The sequence below is a fragment of the Rhincodon typus genome, chromosome 16 (genome assembly GCF_021869965.1).
Source record: "Rhincodon typus isolate 14 chromosome 16, sRhiTyp1.1, whole genome shotgun sequence".
In the NCBI taxonomy this organism is placed as follows: domain Eukaryota; kingdom Metazoa; phylum Chordata; class Chondrichthyes; order Orectolobiformes; family Rhincodontidae; genus Rhincodon; species Rhincodon typus.
Genome location: NC_063347.1, coordinates 18115758 through 18136753, shown reverse-complemented (window position 1 = coordinate 18136753; position 20996 = coordinate 18115758). Strand labels below are relative to the sequence as shown.

The 20996-nt window shown below is 39.5% G+C and overlaps 1 protein-coding gene across 2 annotated transcripts in view; it reads right to left on the bottom strand.

The window, feature by feature from the left end:
- Window positions 1-20996, bottom strand: part of ippk (inositol 1,3,4,5,6-pentakisphosphate 2-kinase) — a 72788-nt gene that overhangs the window by 10334 nt on the left and 41458 nt on the right. For both annotated transcript variants that reach the window (XM_048606193.1, XM_020518429.2), the window contains exons 6-10: window positions 18090-18179; window positions 16978-17036; window positions 12599-12671; window positions 10707-10986; window positions 1037-1187 (exon numbers count right to left, since the gene is read on the bottom strand). In XM_048606193.1, coding sequence (XP_048462150.1) covers window positions 1037-1187; window positions 10707-10986; window positions 12599-12671; window positions 16978-17036; window positions 18090-18179 — 653 coding nt within the window. The remainder of the gene's footprint in view (window positions 1-1036; window positions 1188-10706; window positions 10987-12598; window positions 12672-16977; window positions 17037-18089; window positions 18180-20996) is intronic.

Here is a 20996-nt window from a genome sequence, read left to right as displayed (position 1 = left end):
ACGTCAGCCTTCCTGCTCCTCTGATGCTGCTTGGCCTGCTGTGTTCATCCAGCTCTACACCTTGTTATCTCAGACTCTCCAGCATCTGCAGTTCCTACTATCTCTGAAACAATTAGATACTCACCCATTTTTAATTAAGTTACGCTGTTCTAAGACTGTTTAAAGAGGCATTTACAAGGCTTCAGATGATTCAGTTTAAAAAAAAAAGACACAGAACTGAAAACTTATTTGTGCCAGAGCAGAGAGACAACACATCATTAAAAAATTAAAAAGAATAAACTAGCTATTTAATTCAACAAATGTAGGACTAGAGGGCACAAATATGTAATCAATAAACCTCAAACAAAAAAAAGAAAATGGAAGCATCCCCCCTCTACATGGTTACAGGGAATAGATTTTGAGAGAAAATAGGTGAATCAAGAAAGAAGCTGAAATAATGCACATGAGCTTTGAAGAGCTATTAACTTCACTGCCAGCTTAACAGGGCAACAGTGGAACAAAAAACTTTGTGCGAATTAGGACACAGGTAGCAGAATTTTGGATGAGCTCAAATTATCATGGGTAGAAGAGGGACAAGAGTGGCCAAAGACTCCATGAAGCAGTGGGAAATAGAGCGCATTCTACCAACAGGATGTGTGGCAGCTTCTCAGAGCAACAGAGAAAACAAAAACTAAAAGGAATCAACTGTCAACTCCCATTCAACACAAACCGGATTTCCTCCTCAGGCCAAGATTTTCTGGGACTGCAAGATAACAAACCTCCAGTTAACTCATCCAACATGCAATATTGTAAATGTAAAGTCAAAGTCACCATAGTCACCACTGGACCACAGGCTGCTTTCTAAACAGAGAGAGAGAGAGATGACCAGTGAGTCATCTGCCAGTGTGAGAATTGAACCGTCGCTGTTAGCTTCAATCTACGTTACAGAGCTAACTGATCCACCCAATGCTGTAAAGTGTTCCGGAACTGATACATATTGTCCCATCCCTATTTTCATATACTTCTAAATTTACATCACATAACAAGTCCAGTTAACCTGTCTTTTGGAAATTCTTCTATATGCTGTTGAACTCTCAGGTACAAAGGATAGATTCCATCAATGTCCATCATATCAAGCATCTGTACTTGAAGGATCCGAGAAAGAACACAACCTCTAGGCAAGCCAGAATTTTCCACAACATGAATACCTGGAAACAAGGAATTATTTCTGCATTACTGAACAATACATTGTTATCCATAATACATCTTCAATAAAAATATCTGAAATGGATTTTTAAGCTGGAGTTAGGTTTTAATGGTCTTGCATCAAATGTTACATGCATTTTACATCCAAACATGCATCCTTATAAGTTAACTGAAAGTTTGTAAGTGCAAGTGGAAAACTGACATCCTTCATTTTATATCTATACTATAGAAAAAAAAAACAAACATCAACCATTTTGCAGACTCTGTTACTGTCAGTGAGTGGGACTCTGTGCTTATTGGATTTAGCCAGATCAAGGGCCAAAAATATGGCAGGTATTTAAAAAGGGGCCTGACAGCCAATTCACAGGCTCTTATATCCAAGTCTCTGCTGCAAATCTGTCATTGCCGCCACAGAGCTCACAAACCCAATTACACACAATGCGAGCCCAGAGATTCACAACCATCATTTTGGGAACACCTGTTCAAGAATATAGTATCAATGTAACAGCAAATTTATACACCAGTTAATATTGATCTAGCTACTCGTAGATTCAATTTTTTTTTTTTTTTTAATTTGGTCATGGGACATAAACATCATAGTGTAACAGAGCTTTGGTCCAACTCATCCTTGCCGACCAGATATCCTAAATTAATCTACTCCCATTTGCCAGCATTTGGCCCATATCCCTCAACCCTTCCTACTCACCTATCTGTCCAGATGCCTTTTAAGATGTCGTAACTGTACCAGCCTCCACCACTTCCTCTAGCAAGTCATTCCATACACACACCACCCTCAGCATGAAAACGTTGTCCCTTAGGTCCCTTTTAAATCTCTGATCTCACCCAAAACCTATGCCCTCCAGTTTTGGGCTCCATTCCCTGGGAAACAGACCTGACTATTCACCCTATCCATACCCCTCAATTTTATAAACTTCTATGGAGTCATCCCTCAGCCACCGACGTTCTAGGGAATATAGCCCCAGCCTACTCAGCCTCTCCCTTTAGTTCAAATCCTCCAAACCTGGCAACATTCTTCAGTCTCTTCTGAACCCTTTCTTGTTTAAGATGTTTCCTTTAGCAGGAGAACCAGAATTTTACACAGTATTCAAAGCGGCCTAACCAATGTCCAGTACAGCGGCAACATGACATCCCAACTCCTATTTTCAATTCACTGACCAATAAAGCAAGCATACCAAACACCTTCTTCAATACCCCGTCTACCTGCAAATCCAGCTTCAAGGAACTATAAACCTGCACCCCAGGGTCTCTCTGTCCGGGAACACTTCCCAGAACCCTACTATTAAATATACAAGTCCTGTCCTGATTTGCCTTCTAAAAATTCAACACCTCATATTTACCCAAATTAAACTCCATCTGCCGCTCCTTGACCCATCAGCCCATCTGATCAAGGTCCCGTTTTACTCAGATAACCTTCTTCACTGTCCACTACACCCACCAATTTTGGTGTCAACTGCAAACTTTCCCTCCTATATTCAATCCAAATCATTATCATTGACAAGGCCAGATTTATTGCCCATCCTTAATTATCAAAAAACAATATAGCACAGGAACAGGTCTTTTAGCCCTCCAAACCTGCGCTGACATATTTACCCCTTGCATATTAGAAGTGTCTTCATTTACAGGGACAAGATCTATACGCATTTAGAAGCAAATGGACTTATCAGCAATAGACAGCATGGTTTTGTGCGGGGAAGGTCATGCCTAACTTAATCCAGTTTTTTGATGAGGTGATGATAATGGAGGGAAAAGCAGTAGCTGTTGTCCACATGGACTTCAGTAAAGCCTTTAACAAAAGGTCCCTCATGGGGACACCAGTACAAAAGGTGAAGTCACATAATATCAAGGGTGAGCTGGCAAGATGGATGTAGAAATGGCTTAGTCATAAAAGGACAGAGGGTAGCAATGGAAGGATGCTGATTTCCACCTGAATCTGACCTTGCAAAAATGCATCATCTCACATTTGTCCAGATTAAACTCCATCTGCCATTTTTCTGTCCATGCCTCCAACTGTATCCCCGGACAATCCTCCTCACCATTTGCAATTCCAAATCTTTCTATCATCTGCAAACATTCTAATTAGACCAGTCACGTTTTAGACCACTAGGAATCATAGTGGCCCACAAGCCCACATCCACTCTACGACAAAACACTCAAGGATTAAAGACCCCATTTCCAAAACATGCAGAACCAACGTGGTTTACAAAACACCACGCAACGACTGCCACTAACATTACATCGGACAGACAGGAAGGAAATTAGCCATCAGAATACATGAACATCAACTAGCAGCAAAACGACACCACGAACTTTCCTTAATATCAGTACACTCAGACAATGAAGGCCATCAGTTTAACTGGGACAACATAACCATAGTAGCCCAAGCCAAACAGACACAGGAATTTCTAGAGGCATGGTCGTCAATCCATTACGCAAATCAACAAACATAGAATTGGACCCCATATACAAACTCATACAAATCAAAACCAGAAATGATGCCACTCACCACAACAGACCAGACCACATAAATTCCAAGCAGAGTAGAACAACATGACTTTATCAGAGGCCTCACTGATGTCACCAAGCATGGCGACAAAACGTCTGAATGAAAACAAGCCAGCTCGGCAAGCCAAGTCCACAACCTGAGCTACAAAATCTTTGCTAAAACTTTAAATCATTTATGTAAACCACGAACAGTAGGGATCCTCGGACTGATCACTGTGGAACGTCACTAGTCACAACCCTCCACTCTAAAAAGCATCCACCGCTACCCTCTGTCTCCTACGACTAACCCAGTTCTGTATCCATCTTGCCAGCTCACCCCTAATACCATATGACTTCACCTTTCATACCAGTCTGCCATGAGGGACCTTGTCAAAGACTTTACTGAAGTTCGTGTAGACAACAATTAACCACTTCTCACTCAATCAAGTTTTTTTGATGAGGTGACAAAGATGATTAAGTTAGTGAGACACTACCTTCCTCGCATAAAACCATGCTGTCTATCGCTAGTAAGTTCCTTTGCTTCTAAAGGCATATGGATCTTGTCTCCAAGAATCTTTTCCAATAATTCCCCTACCACCAACGTGAGGCTCACAGGCCTGTAATTTCCTGGATTATCCTCGTTACCCTTCTTAAAAAAAGAGATGCTCGATTGCCACGTGTAACGTTGCTCCCAAACCACACCCCTCCCCAAAATTAGGTTCAAGCACTCTCTACAGCCTTAGTTATTCGATTCACCAGGACACTAGTGAAGAAAAAACTTTTCCAGATACAGAGTACCTTCTGAATGTAGCTCAACAGCAGTAGAGGCACAAACCCTCAACATTTAAATTGTATTTAGACATGCACTTGTGATGCCAAGGCATACAAGGCTACAGACTAAATGCTGGAAAGTAGGAGCAAAATAGTTAGACGATTGCTTTTGAATGGCATGGACACAATGGGCTGAAAGGCCGTGTTCTGTGCTGTAGTTCTAACTTTGTGACTCGTCCCAGCATGATTCAATTGAAACCCATCCCTCCAGAACAGCTCCTTTTCACCCCAAAACGTCACCAGTGCCCCACGAACTAACTGTCATTCTGACACCAATCTTCCAACCACTCATTTAACTCCTCGACTTGATTTATCCAATGCCAGTTTGTCCATGGATCAGGTAGTAATCAGAGATTAACACCTTGGAGGTTCTGCTTTCTCATTTAGCTCCTAACTGTTCAAAATCTTCCAGCAAAGTCTCCTTCCTAGTCCTTCCAATCATAGAATCTGTACAGTGTGGAAGCAGGCCATTCGGCCCATCAAGTCCACACTGACCCTTCGAAGAACATTCCAACGGGACAGGTCTCCCTACCCTAGCCCAATAACTCTGCATTTCCCATGGCCAATCCACCTAACCTGCACATCCTTGGATATTATGGGCAATTTAGCATGATCAATCCACCTAACCTGCACATCCTTGGACTACGGGAGGAAATCAGAGCACCCGGAGGAAATCAACACAGACATTCGAGGCTGGACCTGAACTCGGGTCCATGGTGCTGAGAGGCATTCCTGCTAACCACTGAGCCACCACGATGCCAATGTCATTATAATCAAATTTAAAGAAAAAGAATATGGTTGTGCAAAACAGGCAAGTCAGAAGATTAGACAGAATATAAAGACTGCAAAGAATGACCAAAAAAATTAATATACACTGAAAGAATAGAATACAAAGAAAGGTATCCAGATGATAAAAACAGCTGGTTAGACTTTCAATGAATATTTAAAGAAAAGAGCTAACAAAGCAAGACTTGGTCCTTTGAAAAACAGAAGAATTGATAATGGAAAATTAGGAAATAGCAGATTACTTGAAAAAGTATATTGTAGCCTTCATGAAAGAAAATGCAATAAACATTCCAGGAGCATCAATAAAACAGGAAATGGAAAGGAGGGAGGATCTCAGGAAATGTGCTGTTTATGCCACACCAAGCAAAGACCATCTTCAATAAGACAGAATCACCCTATGACATTCAAGGGCATTACATTACTGAATCCCTTGCAACCAGTATCCTGAGGGTTACCAATGACTGAAACTGAACTGGACAAGCCACATAAACTGTGGCCACAGCAACAAGTGCTGAAGTATCCTGTACAGAATAGGTCATCTCTTGACTCCTTAAAGCCTGCCTACCATCTACAAGGTACAAGTTACGAATGCAATGGAATAATCTCCTGTTCAGCTCAAACTTAAGAATCTTGATACCATCCAGGACAAAGCAACCCATTTAACAGGCACTACACATTCACTCCCTCAGTCACCAGAAGCAGCAATGTATATAATCTACAAAATGCACTGCAGAAATTCAAATATCCTTAGACAGCATCTTCCAAACCCACAACTACTTCCACCTGGAAGGACAAGGACAACAGACACACAGGAAAATCACCACCTGCAAAATGCCCTCCAAGCTCCTCAGCATCCCGACTTGGAAATATGTTGCCATTCCTTAGTTACTGCTGAGTCAAACTCCTGAAACTCCTTCCCCAACAGCATTGTGGGTCTACTTTCATCAAAAAAATAGAAAACAGCTCACTTTCCCAAGGGTAATTAAGGATGGATATTGACTGCTGGGCCAGCCAGTGATGTCTATTTCCCATGAATGAACAAAGTAGAAATAAAAATCACAATCACACAAGATGGGGCATTGAATAAACTGTTTTAGGTCACAGGCATTTGTCAGCCTGCAGCTAACGGACTTGATACCAAGTTCTTTTAAAAAGTGGCTAATGAGATAGGTGGTGTGCTAGGTTTAAATTTTCCAAAGCTCCCTTGATTCAGCGATGGTCTCATTAGATTAAAAGATAATTATTTTGATGCCTTTATTCAAAACAGGAGGGACACAAAACAGCAAACCACAGGCAAGTTTGCCAGAAAATATTAGAAGTTGTTATTAAAGAAGTTAAAGCTGGGCACTTCGGTACATTTACGGTAATCAGACAAAGTTAACATGGTTTTCTGAAGGGGAAGTTATGTTTGAGCAATCTGTTGCAGTTTTTTGTGGTGTTATCACATGCTGTAGATAAAAGGGAACCAGCAGATAGATCATCTTCTGACTCCCTAAAGCCTGTCCACCATCTACAAGGCACAAGTCAGGACCATGATGGTAACTTTTCTCTTCAGCTCAAACACTCAAGAATCTTAACACAATCCAGGACAAAGCAGCTGTTTAATGTGCACTACATAACAAACATTCACTCCCTCTACCACCAATGCTCAGAAGCAGCAATGTGTACCATCTACATGATCCACAGCAGAAATTCACTAAAGATCCTTATACAGCATCTTCCAAACCCACAACCACTTGCATCTAGGAGGACAAGGCCAGCATACACATAGGAACACTAACTGCAAGATATCCAGAAGGCATTTGGTAAGGTGCTACATCAAAAGATACTATATTGGCGGCAGCATGTTGACATGAGTAGATGATTGCCTGGCTATTGGGAATTGGAGAGGATGTGGAAATAGGTATTTTGTAGGTTGGCAAGATAAAACGAGTGATATGCTACAGGGATCAATGTTGTTACCTCAACTGATTACAATTTACAGACTTAGATGAAGGAACAGGTGATATGATAGCCAAATTTGTTGATTACACAAAGATAGACAGAAAATAAGTTGCAAAGAGGGCACAAGAGGGTTACAAAAGATACTGGTTAACTAAGTGGAAATGGATGTGGGAAAATGTGAAGATGTCTATTTGGCAGGAGGAATGAAAAAGAAGCATATTATCTATAGTTTACATATCGTTCAGATCTGAGATGCAGAGCGATCTGGGTGTCCTCGCGCATAAATTGCACAAGGTTAGTATGAAAGCACAGCAAGTAGTTAGGAAACAAAAACAGAAATTGCTGGAAAAAAACTTAACAGATCTGGCAGCACCTGTGGAGAAAAATCAGAGTTAAAGTTTCAGATCAAGTGACCCTTCCTCAGAACCAGTTATTAGGAAAACTATGTTATCAATTATACTGAGGGGAATCAAGTACGCAAGTAGGAAGATTATGCTTCAATCATACAGGATACCTGCATGACCTCATTGAGTATTATGCACAGCGTCGGTCACTCAGATAGCAAGAACTGCAGATGCTGGAATCAGAGTCGATACAGTGTGGAGTTGGAGGAACATAGCAGTACAGGCAGCATCAGAGAAGCAGACAACTTGACGTTTCAGGCCTACACTCTTAATCAAGGTTCTGTTCTGATCCTGAAGGGTCTAGGCCCGAAACGTCAATTCTTCTGCCTCTGATGCTGCCCGACTTGCTGTGGTCCTCCAGCTCCACTCTGTACTGACAATATTGGTCACTTTATTTAAGAACTTACGCATGTGCGTAAGATGCAATTCAATGAGGGTTTTCTAGACTTTATCTGGAAATGTGCATATCATATGAGCAAAGTTTGAAAAGGCTAGGCTTGTACCTAGTGCAGGTTAAATGACTTAGTGGTGGACTTTTTTGAAACAAAATCCTGAAGGGTCTTGGTAGGATAAATTTGGAAACAATGTTGCCTCTTACAGGAGAATCTAAAACTAGATGTTGAAAGCTTATCAGGGGTAGGCAAGCTTCTGAATTTGAGGTTGAAATTAGATTGGCCACAGTCTTATGAATGTTAGAGCAGAGTCCAGGGGCTAAACGTCCTACTCCTGCTACCGATTCAAGTGATTGTAAGCAATTTTTTCGGGAGATCCCTCCTCTGGTTGTTTGCTAATTGCTTATTATAACTCCAGACTGGTGGCAGAACTTTGGTCTGATCAGTTGCTTGTGGGATTGTTTAGTACTGTTTCCAAACTTTAGCATGTATGTAATCCTGTGTTGTAGCTTCACCAGGTTGGCATTGCATTTTTAAGGATGCATTTAAGGATGCACTGAGAAAGGCCTGAGAAAGGATAGCCAGTGATTAAAGGCCAAGGACTAATTCCATCTCCCAGAAACACCTGCCAAATGTGTGGTCTAGGCTCAAGCTCAGCCACCATTTCAGGAGCCCACACAATCTTCTCGTGATTCATAATGGTGACAACTGATCCTGGCATGCTCTCTTACAATCCTCTTTCAGTCAGGTCACTCCACCTGCTTGATTATAATAGAGGAGTGACAAAATGCCAACTTACGAGGATGGAAACTGCTGTTGCTGATAGCCGTAAAATATCCAGTTTTAAGATGCTAGATCTGTTGTGAAACTATCCCTGTTAGAATGGTGGTAGTGCCACACATAATGCAGGGTGTCATTAATGTGACATCTCTAGGTCCATCTCCACAATAACAGCGCAGAGTTTATGCCCACCAATACAGTCATGCACACATACCTATGCAACAGGAAAGTTTATGGGGATGAAATGAAGCGCAATTTTCCTTCTGGTTTGTTCTCCCATCACTTGCTGCCAGTCCAGTCTGGCAGATATGTTCTTCAGGGCCTGTCCAGCCCTACCAGCAGTGGTCATACCAAGTCACTCCTCATGAAGACGACGATCTTCATCAAGTATATTTTGTGCCCTTGCTACCCTCAATCTTTCATCCTAGTATTGTTCAATACAGAAGACTACAAATTCATCAGCTAAGGGAAGACAATATGGGGTAATCACCAGAAAGTCTCCTTGTCCACATCTGACCTGAGCCCATGAGATGTTAAGAGTCAGGATTTAACTTTGGCAGCTCTGTCTGTATAGTTTTGTGCCACCATCACTTCTGGTGGGTTTGTCCTGCCAACAGGGCATATCCAGGAATGGTGATGTTGGAGTCTGGGATGTTGACTTTAAAGACAAGGATTTGTGGAGAATGACCATCAGTCTGTTGTTCAACAGGTTTGTGGGACAGCTCTCCCAATTACAACTCAGATGTCAGTCAGGACTTAAGCACCAACTGGGTAGGGTGATTTTGTGACAAAGAACTAGAATAAAATATGCTGAGATGCACAAGAGTACACGGCCTTCAACACGAACTAACGGCACTTAGGGGCCGAAAACTTTCTTCCCACAGTTTAGTAACTCAGTAGCATTTGCTGTTCCTATTGTATTTGAATGTGAATATTTTCAAAGCCAGAGCTCAAATTTAATGCGAGGGATTCAAGGAGAAGCAGAATGAAACAAATCATGCTGGTTAAAGTCTGACTATTACTTCAATCAGCTGGTAGTGTCCTGCAGAATAAAATCAGGGGTGACTTTCTCAGTTAATCTATATATAGAAATGGAATAAGTGGACAATGATTTCACCATGGTGAGAATGAAAAATTAATCCAACTGACCAGTTTTGATGATATTTCCTTGAAAACACTATAAATGTTACATAATGTACAAATAATATTTTATGAAAAGACAAAGCTCTGTCAATACATAAAGGCCTTTTTGGCACCAAGAGCACAACCTGCACTTGATTTCCAATCGATTAAAAATACAGCTTCTAACAATGCTGCTAACTGAACAAATCAGTTTTCACAACACATAGCCAAAGATGGATCCAATCGGTTACTAAAATCAACTACAGTATTGTTTACTGTTCAGGGAAATTTTGCGACTGACTAGCAAGATGCAGGGTTATACTTTCAAATAGGGTTTGGGTCCTAGAGATCACTACGCAGTTCAAGAATAAAAACGTGTCTCGGTTTTGCAAAACCATATCTCACGCTCAAGAAAGGCTCAATGCTTATGCCATTCACTAACAATGCAAGCACGTTTGAAACTAAACATAGCTGTTGCTGGCAAACATGAGCAAAATTTTAAGTCTTCGCAAGGCAAGAAACAAAATCATTTCTTCAAGTAATGAACCAATTCAACACTTGAGGGAAGCATCCTTGCTTATGAAATGGAAGTGGAGATATGCCAGGATAAAAACTTAAAGCGGCTACTTTCCTTCAGTCCCCTGCTGCTTAGGCTAAATTTGTAATAAAGACATGACAATCACACTAAGTTTTTAATCAAATATGCATACTATACCCACAGATACACACTGGTGTAAAAAGCTGCCAAAAGTACACTTACCATTTCTTAAAACTTCCTTGCAAAAGTGACTTGCTTCACAGTGGCTTCTTTCCCCCGAGAGGACTGTTCTCTTCACATCACCCGTCTTGCAATTGTTTACATTGCTCACCAAAGCCATTGTTATCACATGAATCAGTTCACTGATAACAGTTCTTGTGCATTGTGGTCCACTAACCACGCCATTAGCAGGAAAAAAGTAAGCTTTCAAATGATTAGCTAGTTCATTCAGATCCATTAAGCAGTCCTGGTCATCCTTACAGCCAAATATTAACTCTCCATTCTTCATGTATTAAAGTAATGGAAGAGGGTTTGGGGTGGGGGTAGGGGAGGGGGGAGGACAAGAAAGGAAGAGAGAAAAAAAAAATGAATTACTTTGCAGACATTATACAAGATGTTTTTAAAAAATATTTTTATTTAACCTATTTTTCTAATCCTGTTCAGAGATGTTATTACACACCTCCAGAGTAAGTGGGACTAGAACCTGGGCTTCTTGGTTCGGGGATAGGGACAATGACCACTGCACCACAAGAGCCCTAAAAGTGGTAATATCTGCAGTGGTTAATATAAAAAAAAAATCGACAGCTGCCAAAATAAATGCTAAATAATCAAACAAAATTTCCAGAACATCACATTTGACATGTTAAGTTTCACTTCCTCTAGGTGAGCAATTGGATCTTACATGCAACGCATGCTTCAGTGTACAAGGCAACATGTTCTTCAAGTTACAGCCAATGAAATCTGAATCACAAAATATTGAAAGCAAGTTTCTCCAAGAGGGGAACATATTGTTTAAAAAAGTCCTGCAAAAATGTGCCCCAATATTTACTTCAGTGAAATGTGAACTTGTTTAGCAGCCAAATTTGAAACAAAATTATTTCGTTTTCGATGAACCATATTGGTCAAAGCTATAGTTTTTACATTGCAAGAAAGTACAACCAAATAATTTATGCAATTGTTTGACATGCAGTGGAGACGTCTTAATGGCAAACAGCAGTTTGCACTACACAATAAAGTGCTAAGAGTCAGAGGCCTATAGCACAGATAAAGGCCCTTCAAACCCACTGAGTATGTTTTTGACCAATGCAACCACTTAACTATTCTAATCCCAGTTTCCAGTGCGTGGCCCATAGCCTTATATTTAAATGGTACAATTTTATAATTTCCCTGAAACGAAAATAAAAAGGCTATTTCTATTGATTCAAGAAATTTAACAATGAGTTTCAAGTTTTGCCATGTTGAATTTAAGGGAAAACAGATCATACATAACATACTAAATTAAGGAAGCAGATATTAGGCTTAAATGAAGGAAACATATTAGGAATGCTTCTCAAGATAAAATGCTCTGAGGTGAATGACAAAATTGAATAAATGAAGGGGAAAATACTTAATAGAAATAGCCTGAGCCATTTCAGTCTAAGCACATTACCGACAACACAAGTCATCCCAATTATTGCCAAACAACCTCAGCCAGTGAAAATGAACTAGAAGAAGGGAATCCAAATCCTTCAGATTTTAATTATTGTTGGAGACTTTTTAAATTTTTCTTCAGAAACTTTGCCTTTTTAAATCCCATCCTCTTGGAGATTTTGCTTTCTGCATCTGATTAAGGAGACTGACACTTTCGTATTCAAACTCACACTGTTCCCAAGACCAAGAATTATTAAAAAGGTACAGTTGCTCATATAGGTTCCAGGTAACCCAAAAGTGGGCACAGCGCCAATTTAATAATTTGGAACAACTGCAATACAAAGCTCACTGAATCTAACAGGACAAAAGGCAAATTTAAACAACGAGCAGGTGACTTAAGTTTGCTGGTGACAGTAAATTTTGCTCCATTCAAGTTATATAGTTATCATTCGGTTTTCAGTGGCATTAAGCAAAACTGTAATTACCTTAAAAATTTTTAGATTGTTTTGAGGCTCCTGTAACAAACTTTTCAAGGCAATGTACATACGTTGTTTATTCCTGTAAAACACAGACATTTTAGAAAGTGGACTACTGCATTTTTCCCGACTTTTTTTGTGTCTGATAACTGCAGCTTCCCTTAGATGAGCCTAAACTTGTGAAAAAGCAAAACAAGATGTAAACGCAAAATCCCAAAGTACATTATAAAACAAAGCATAACAAGCCACTTAAAGCAAACATTGGACTAGATGACCACAAGGTCAAAGACATAGGCTTAAAAGAAAAGTCTTAAAAGGAGGAAAATGAGTTGCAAAAGCAGACAAACTTAAGAAGGCAATGACTGAGCTTGAGGCTTGGGCATTGAAAGCACTGTCACCAATGACAGAGCAATTATGATTGGAAATGTTCACGAGACCAGAATTCCAGAAGCACAGATACCCTGGTGGGCTCTGGGACTGGAGGCATTACAGAAATGTAGAGGTGCAAGGTCAGTGAATATAAGGCCCTAGCCAAGGGAACATTGGAAGAATCGTTTATACAAGTATTGACAGCAGGCTTCAATCTGCAAATGAGATGAAACAGAGGCAAAGTCAAGGAACGTTGCAGAGGTGTGAGTAGGTAGTCTTAGTAGTGACACAAATAAGGTTAGAAACTCCCTTCAGGATCAAATCAAGGTTACCAACAGACTGACCATCTTCAACTGTTGCTGAGAAAGACGGATTTTGTAATTAGGGAGTGAAGTTTGGAGTAGGGACCAAAAGCAAGGACTTCAGTTTTCCCATTATTTAATTGAGAAATATCTGCTCATCCATATTGAATGTCAGATAAGTAGTGACGTACAGCTTGGTGTTGCTAGCAAATAGATGAAATAAAACTAACTTTGGACAGGTCACCAAGAGAAGCACATACATAAGAAATAGAATGGGCCATAAATAGATCCATGGGGGAGGCCAGATGTATTGGTGCAGGAGTAGGATCCATAGCCATTGCAGCTAAATCCAAGGCTATAATTTGAAGGATAAGAATGCAAACATATGAACAATCCCACACTACTAAATAACAGTGGAGAATAGTTGGAAGAGGAAAGTACGCTCAGCCTTGTCAAATGCTACAAACAGGTTGCAAAGGACTAGAAGTTTACCTTTGTCAGTCACATAGAAAACAAACCCATTTACTGTGCCAGAATTACAGGAAAAGGTTGTCACACTGTCACTTAGAAGATTATCAGTTATGATCAACACCTTCTTGAATGAAATGACCCACTGGATTTATTTACAGTGTTTACAAAACTTAGCATGTTGAAAATCACTTCAAAAGCATTAAACTTGCAATCCCTGATGTGGAAAGACTATTTTATTCCTGTTTTTTTTTTGACTGTGCACTAAAAATAGAAAAAGGTCCATTTTAAAAATCATGGATTGCAGAAGGGACTTCAAGCAGTACGCAAGATGGTTTGTAGATGGCCCAGTACCAGGGCATGTGTGTAGACTGAAATTTGGCCAGCACAAGCAGCCAGGTAGCTGGTGCAATTAGGACTTGATGTGGGTGCCAAAGCTCATCAACCTGATAACTTGGACTGACAACTGAAAAGCGATGGGTGTGAACAATACGGAGGAAAATCCTCTGGAAGTGAGGTGGTGTGGGTGTGTTTGGGTCATTCTCTCATTGATAAAATGTGAAGCTAAAGAAAGTTGCTGCTTTGAACAAATAAGTCGGAGACTTTATCATTTGTGAACCAATCTCTGCCTGCTGTGAAGAAGTGAATGAACCCAAAAGGAAAAGCTCAGATCAACCAAGGATTTGGGAAGCAAAAGGAAACCTGCTATCAAATGAGAGGGACAGTACATGAACAGAGTTTAAAAGTGCTGCATTTCATACAGGAAACATCTTGTGCTGATGCAGGCTCTAGTGGGGGGAAAAAGAAGAGTTGTAATTCACAGTTGAGTAAAAATATTTACATTTGTACAGGTCCTACCAAACTTTGGAGAAAAAAAGATGCAGAGGCATTCTTCATGTCACTTGAGAAAATAGCAACGCAAATGAATTAGGCAAAAGACGACTGGTCATGCAACACAAATTTAGTGTTTCATTGTCAAAGGACACGGAGATTATTATGCTGTACGGAAATAGTTAAGTATGACTTAGTGACTGATGCATATAGGCAAAAGTTCCAGAATTTAAGGAAACAGAATTGAAGGCAAACCTACATTGAATTTCAAAGTGTTAAACAAAGTAATTGCTGGATACAAGCACAAGAAGCTGAAAACACAGGTAGAGCTATTCAAGACATTGAATAGGGTAGAGAAAAGATTTACAAGTATATTGCCTAGCCTGGAGGATATTAGTTATGAGAGGAAATTGGAAAATCTTAGTTTTTCACTTGAAAGTCAGAGACTGAAGGTCGATCTGATAGAGATTCACAAAATTACAAGAGGTGTGGATAGTTGGAGTCTTTTTCCCAGGGTAGAAATGTCAATCCCGAGGGGACAAAGATTTAAGGTAAAAGGGGGAAAAGTTTAAAGGAGATGTGAGAAGCAAGTGCACAGAAGGTGCTAAGTGCCTGGAATGCACTGCTAAAGGAGGTGGTAGAAACAGATACAGGAACAACGTTTAAGAGGCAACTCGACAGAAACATACATAGACAGGGAATAGCAACCATGTGGAGGCAAAAAAATTTTAGTTTAGAAAGGCGATGTCTGTCAGCACAGACCTGGTGGGCCAGAGGGCCTGTACCGGTGCTATACTGTTCTTTGAAAGCAACAATGTTGGTCAACGGGATAAGTGGAGAGTATATCCTGGTTCCATTGTACAAAGTTCAAACGGAGTGTGACTCACTGTTTGGACTAGTGATAGTTTGGGCAGTAAAGAAATTACCTGTGAATGGAGTTACTTTACTTATGGGAATGATTTGGTCTAGTGAAAGTTATAGCTCTGCTTGGAATCACAAAATCCAAGTGAGGTTGAAGAGACAGAAGAGTTGTGAGTACAAGTAGTAGGTATTTTTCATCGTGCATAGTGACCACAGCAATGACAAAACGAAGTCCATTACCATAGGTCACTGTAATACCATTAGGGTAGCTAAAACTCTACTTAAGAATGAGGATAATTCAAAAGAAGTGCTTTGTAGGTCTACATTAATTGAGACACAGGAAGGAGATTCAGAGCTAAGTAAGTTGGCACAGACAGCTCACACTGAAGCCAAAGGAGTTCCAGAGTGCTATTATATTAAAATTAGAGTTCTGATGAGGAAGTGGAGAAATCCTCACCGATATACAAACAACAAATGGATCACCATTCTTTCTGCAACCTTTCCATCTCTACCCGGTCAAGTCTCCTAAGAATCTTTGTTTCAATAAGGTTGCCTCGCATTCTTCTTTATTCCACGAACAGACGCAATCTTCTCAACATCTCCTCAGACAGTCCATCCACACCTGCTATCAGCCTAGAGAACCTTCTCTGGACTGCCTCCAATGCTGGTATATCTTTCTTTAAATTAGGGTGCCCAAAATTGTTCACAATATTCTAACTCTGGTCTAACTCATGCTTCGTATTGTTCCAGCAAAACCTCCTGACTTTTATATTCCATTTCCTTTGAAATAAAGGCCAACAATGCTATCTGCCTTCCCTATTATGTGCTGTGTTTGTTCAACACTCCCAAATCCCTCTGTTCTGTAGCTTTCTGCAATCTTTCTCCATTTACATAATACTGAAGGTGAAACTCAAGTTTGCTGGACAGTTTGAATAACCAGCTTGATACATTTACTAACTGCAAAAGATAAAGCTGTCAAAAAGTACTTCAGTATCACCTATTTTCTAGTTATCATGGTCATGCTGATTGAACAAGGTATCTCAAGCAATAAATCAAAAAATTCTTTACTCCCCATCTAATCAGTTCATTTAATGTCATAGATAAACAACCTGCACCTAATAACCCAACAATAAATGTTTCCAAGAACTATGAATTGCGTGTGGCACTTAGGACAATAAAACTGTATGCTCTGCTCCTGGGAAAGAAAAACAGCAGGAAGCCAATCAGCTCCTCATGTTTGATGCGCTCTGGCACTCATTTACATATTTCTTGTCTTTAATTACACCTGAGGAAAATTAACTCAAAAGACATTGTATTTACATAGTTGAAATAGAAACCGTGTGAATAGCAACACAACATTCAGGGGTCCGTTAAGAGATTTCATGAAAATTTCTGAGAACATTAAGATTTGAGGTTTACAACTAAGTTAATGTCCAATTTTTAAATAACATTCTAGTGCTGTCAATTTTACCACAGTTTAACGCATTATTTTTCCATAAAGATACAGGAAAATGATGTCAAGGTTTAAAGCATTTGCTATTCAAACTTGTACCTCACCCTGAGAAAAGATCAAGGGGACAGTATTTGCTTATCCTCTTCCATTTTCCATTAGCCACCTATTACAAAAGAAACATCCCCTAGTTAGATCAAACATCTCAAGTCAGCTAGTAGCTGTGAATCAGTTCCTTAAATGACAAGCCCGAATTATAAAAGTTTAAAGTTGCAGAAAAAATACATGACAAATATAAGCATTTTCATCCATCTGTTACAGAAGTGGATGATGGGGCCACCAGCCACTGCAGGGAGAGGAGGTTGTACCAGAGTGGACTGAGGAATGGTTATGATCAATCAAAATGAAATAAAGTTAAAATTAAAATTAAAATGTGCCAAACATATTGAATTAATTGTAGCTATTTTGCTATATTCTAAAAGCAGATTCACTGGTATTTAAAAAAAAACTAGTAACTTATTTAATATAAACAGCTACCCCAAACAAAAAGAAATTTGTTGCAGATACAAAGTGCAAATAAAAAACAAAAAAATTTTTCCCATGGGCGCATTACTAGAGTTCAAAACAATTTTGTTCAAAAATCTTTCAATAATTTTGAAAGTTTATTTGGGATGACTCGCTTCAATTCAAGGACTGTGTCAAGTCCAGTATGCATTGCTGCCTAAAAAGAAGTTTTCTGATTCCTTCTGAAATGCATTAAAATCTAGTGAACATGTTGGTTTCTAAAACACTTGTTCTCTAGTTCACATATCCAAGTCATAACCTAATAAAAGGATTTTAATCACTGCTTGAAGGCAAATCAATAATTTCAGCAATGATTTCTAGCAAGTGTTTCTGTTCTAAACCTGAACTCCATTTATGATCATCCAAACTTCTGATAAAGGGTATATTCTCGACATTAAACAGAAACACTAAATTTTTACAAAGCAACAATTCTGATACAGGTATGAGCTTTTATAGTGAACTCAAATTTACAAAATGAAACTACATATTACTACTTGGCTTTGCAAATGGCAAGTGCATGCAAAATAAGTGAATACATTGTTCACAAAGCTTGGTGGTTGCAAGAAGCTCTAAGGATTTTTAAAATTATTTTTGAAGGCGTCAATTTTTTTTTTTAAAATGGAAACAAAGACCTGTAGCTGACTGAATTCAGTACCTTCAGATGTTGGTGCATGCAATAGCGACACACACGACGCTTGATGTCCTTGGTAATGTGGGTGGAGAAAGGAATAAATCCACATTTAGGCTGTAAGTAAACAAAAAGGACAGATTATTTTACTGACAGTTATTTAAACAAAACTAAGTTTTTACCTGTGTACATAAACTCCGCTGTAAAGTTTTGTTGAACTTCAAAAAAAGGTCAGAGATGCTTTCATTAATACTTCTGTGAACGTCCCAAAATCTTGGGAGCTGAAAAGCAACTAAGTAGTTAGACTCAGGTTTCACTTTCACAAATAAAAGACTATGTTTAAAAAAAAAATTGTACTGTGGCTGCCTAAGTGTGAATGGAAGAGGTAGCAAAAGTGTACAGCAGTAATCAGAGTGTAATAATGGTAAAAAGTCAAAGTTCAAGGCTCTTTATCTGAATGCACACGGCATTTGTTAACAAGATTGATGAATTGACAGAACAAAGAAATAAATGAAACAAATATTACTTCATTGCTGTTATAGAGACATGACTACAGGGTGACCAAGACTGAGAACTCATTCAAGAATATTAGATTTTCCAGAAGAATAGGCAAAAAGGAAAAAACGTGGTGAGCCTGCTTTGTTAATAGAGGATATATTAGTGCTGTGGTGAATAGTGATATAGGTATAACAGATCATGACGTGGAATCAGTTTGGAAATAAGGAATGGCAGGGCAAAGAAGTCACAGGCAGGCATTGTCCATAGGTCCAGAGGGGTTGCCTCACTGTAGTACAATCAAGAAATAATGAAACATACCCCCCCCACCTTATTTTCTGCATATAATCTGACGTTTTCCCAGCCAGCATCAGTTCTGAGGAAGGGTCACCAGACCCGAAACGTTAACTGTTTTCTCCTTCACAGTTGCTGCCAGACCTGCTGAGCTTTTCCAGCAACTTTGTTTTTGTTCAAGAAATAATGGAGATGTAGAAGGAGGGCACTTAAATGACATAGGTGATTTCAACCTGGATTTGATTGGCCAAATCAGATTGGCAAGGGTGATATGGAAGATTAATTTCGAGAGCACATGAAGAATTGCTTCTTACAGCAGTATGTTGCACAGCCTATGTGGGAACAGGCTGTTTTAGATCTTATGTATATTGAGATAGGATTAATAAGAACTCATTATTAAGGATCCTCTGGGGTAGTGACCACAACACATGTAGAATTTCAAAATCAGCTTGAAAGAGACAAATTTAGGTCTCAAACCAGTGCCTTCAACTTAAACAAAGGCAAGAAAAAAAAAGTTGTCTAAAGCAAAGTGGGAAAACAGAATAAAGGCAAAAAGTGAGTGGATCAGCAGTAACAGACATCTAAGCCAATATTTCGTAACACTCAGCAAAAGCTTATTCCAGTCAAAACGAGGGCTTGATGAGTAGGATGAACCACCTGTAGTTAACAAAAGGTAGTTAAGGAGAGTATCCAATCAAAAACAAAAGGCAGCCAAAAGGACAAAGCTCACCAGTAGCCCTGAGGATTAAAAATATTTTACAAATCAGGAATGGATGACTAAAAATCTAATAAAAGAAAGAGAAAAAATTAATTAAAAGTAGTATAAAAACAAACAGCAAGAGTTTCTATGGGTATATAAAAAGAGTAGCTGAAATAACTGTAGGACCCTTGGAAGATGCAACTGGAGAACTGATAGTCATCGAACAAGTGGTAGATTATTTAAATAAATATTTCGCATTGGTGTTCAAAATGAAGAACACTAAACATCCCAAAATATAACAGATAAGCATGGTGCTAACAAGAGGAAAGATCCTGTAACAGTCTTTATCACAAGGGACAAAGTATTTGACAAACTAATGGGACTAAATGCAGACAAGTGGCCACGACATGATGGTCTGCATCCTCGGGTTTTAAAGATGGGAGCTGCAGAAATAGTGAAGGCAATGGTCAAAAAATTCTAGAACTCAATGGATTCCAGGAGGTTTCCAATGGATTGGAAAACTATTAATGCGACGTCCCTGTTCAAGAAGGGAGACAAAGAGTGGGAAATGATAGGCCAGTTAACCTAACATCTGTTATTGGAAGAAAAACTAGAATGTATTAAAAATAAGCAGAATATTTAGAAAAGTTTAACACAATCAAATGAAGTCAGCAAGGTTTTGTGAAGGGAAATCATTGCGTGAGTTATTTGAGCATAGAACAAGCAGACAAGAAAAAGGGGCATCAAAAGTAATATGTTTGCATTTCAGGAAAGCATCAATAAGGCGTTACACAAAAGTTTAGTATGCAAGATATTCTCAGTACTGGGGTAATTTATGAGCATGGGTTGGGGACTGCCTTCTAACTATTAATCACAGAATTGGGATTAATGGGTCTTTTTCAGGCTGGAGAGACAACTAGTGGAGCTGGAATCTAACTGACTCACGTGGGTGGGTTGCGGGGGTTGGTGGTGGGGAGAGAAAGAGAAAAGGAAGAGGAGAGTCACGTAGACGCTACATTTCAGGAGGCAGTCCACTTCCTTTAAATTAGGCAGATAGAGGGATCCAGGAGGTCGTGCTTAATAAGCCTCAGTCCTTGCGGCGAACTAACAGGTTTGAGATTCTTGCATCCTGTATGCACAAGAATGGGGACAGTTAAGAGGAAATGCAAACTGACCATTGCACCATCGTACTGAAAGCCATTCAAAACAAGGGGAGAAAACAGAAATGTACTTTTAATTGGGGATAGTACAGTCAAGGAAATAGACACCATTCTCTGTAGCCAGGATAGAGAATCCCAGAAGTTAGGTTGCCTGCTGGTGCTCAGGTTCAGGATATCCCATCTGGGCTGCAGAGGAACTTGGAATGGGAGGGGAAGATCCAGTTGTCACAATCCACGCACGTACCAATGATATAGGCAGAAAAGGACAGTTGTGTAAAATCTAAC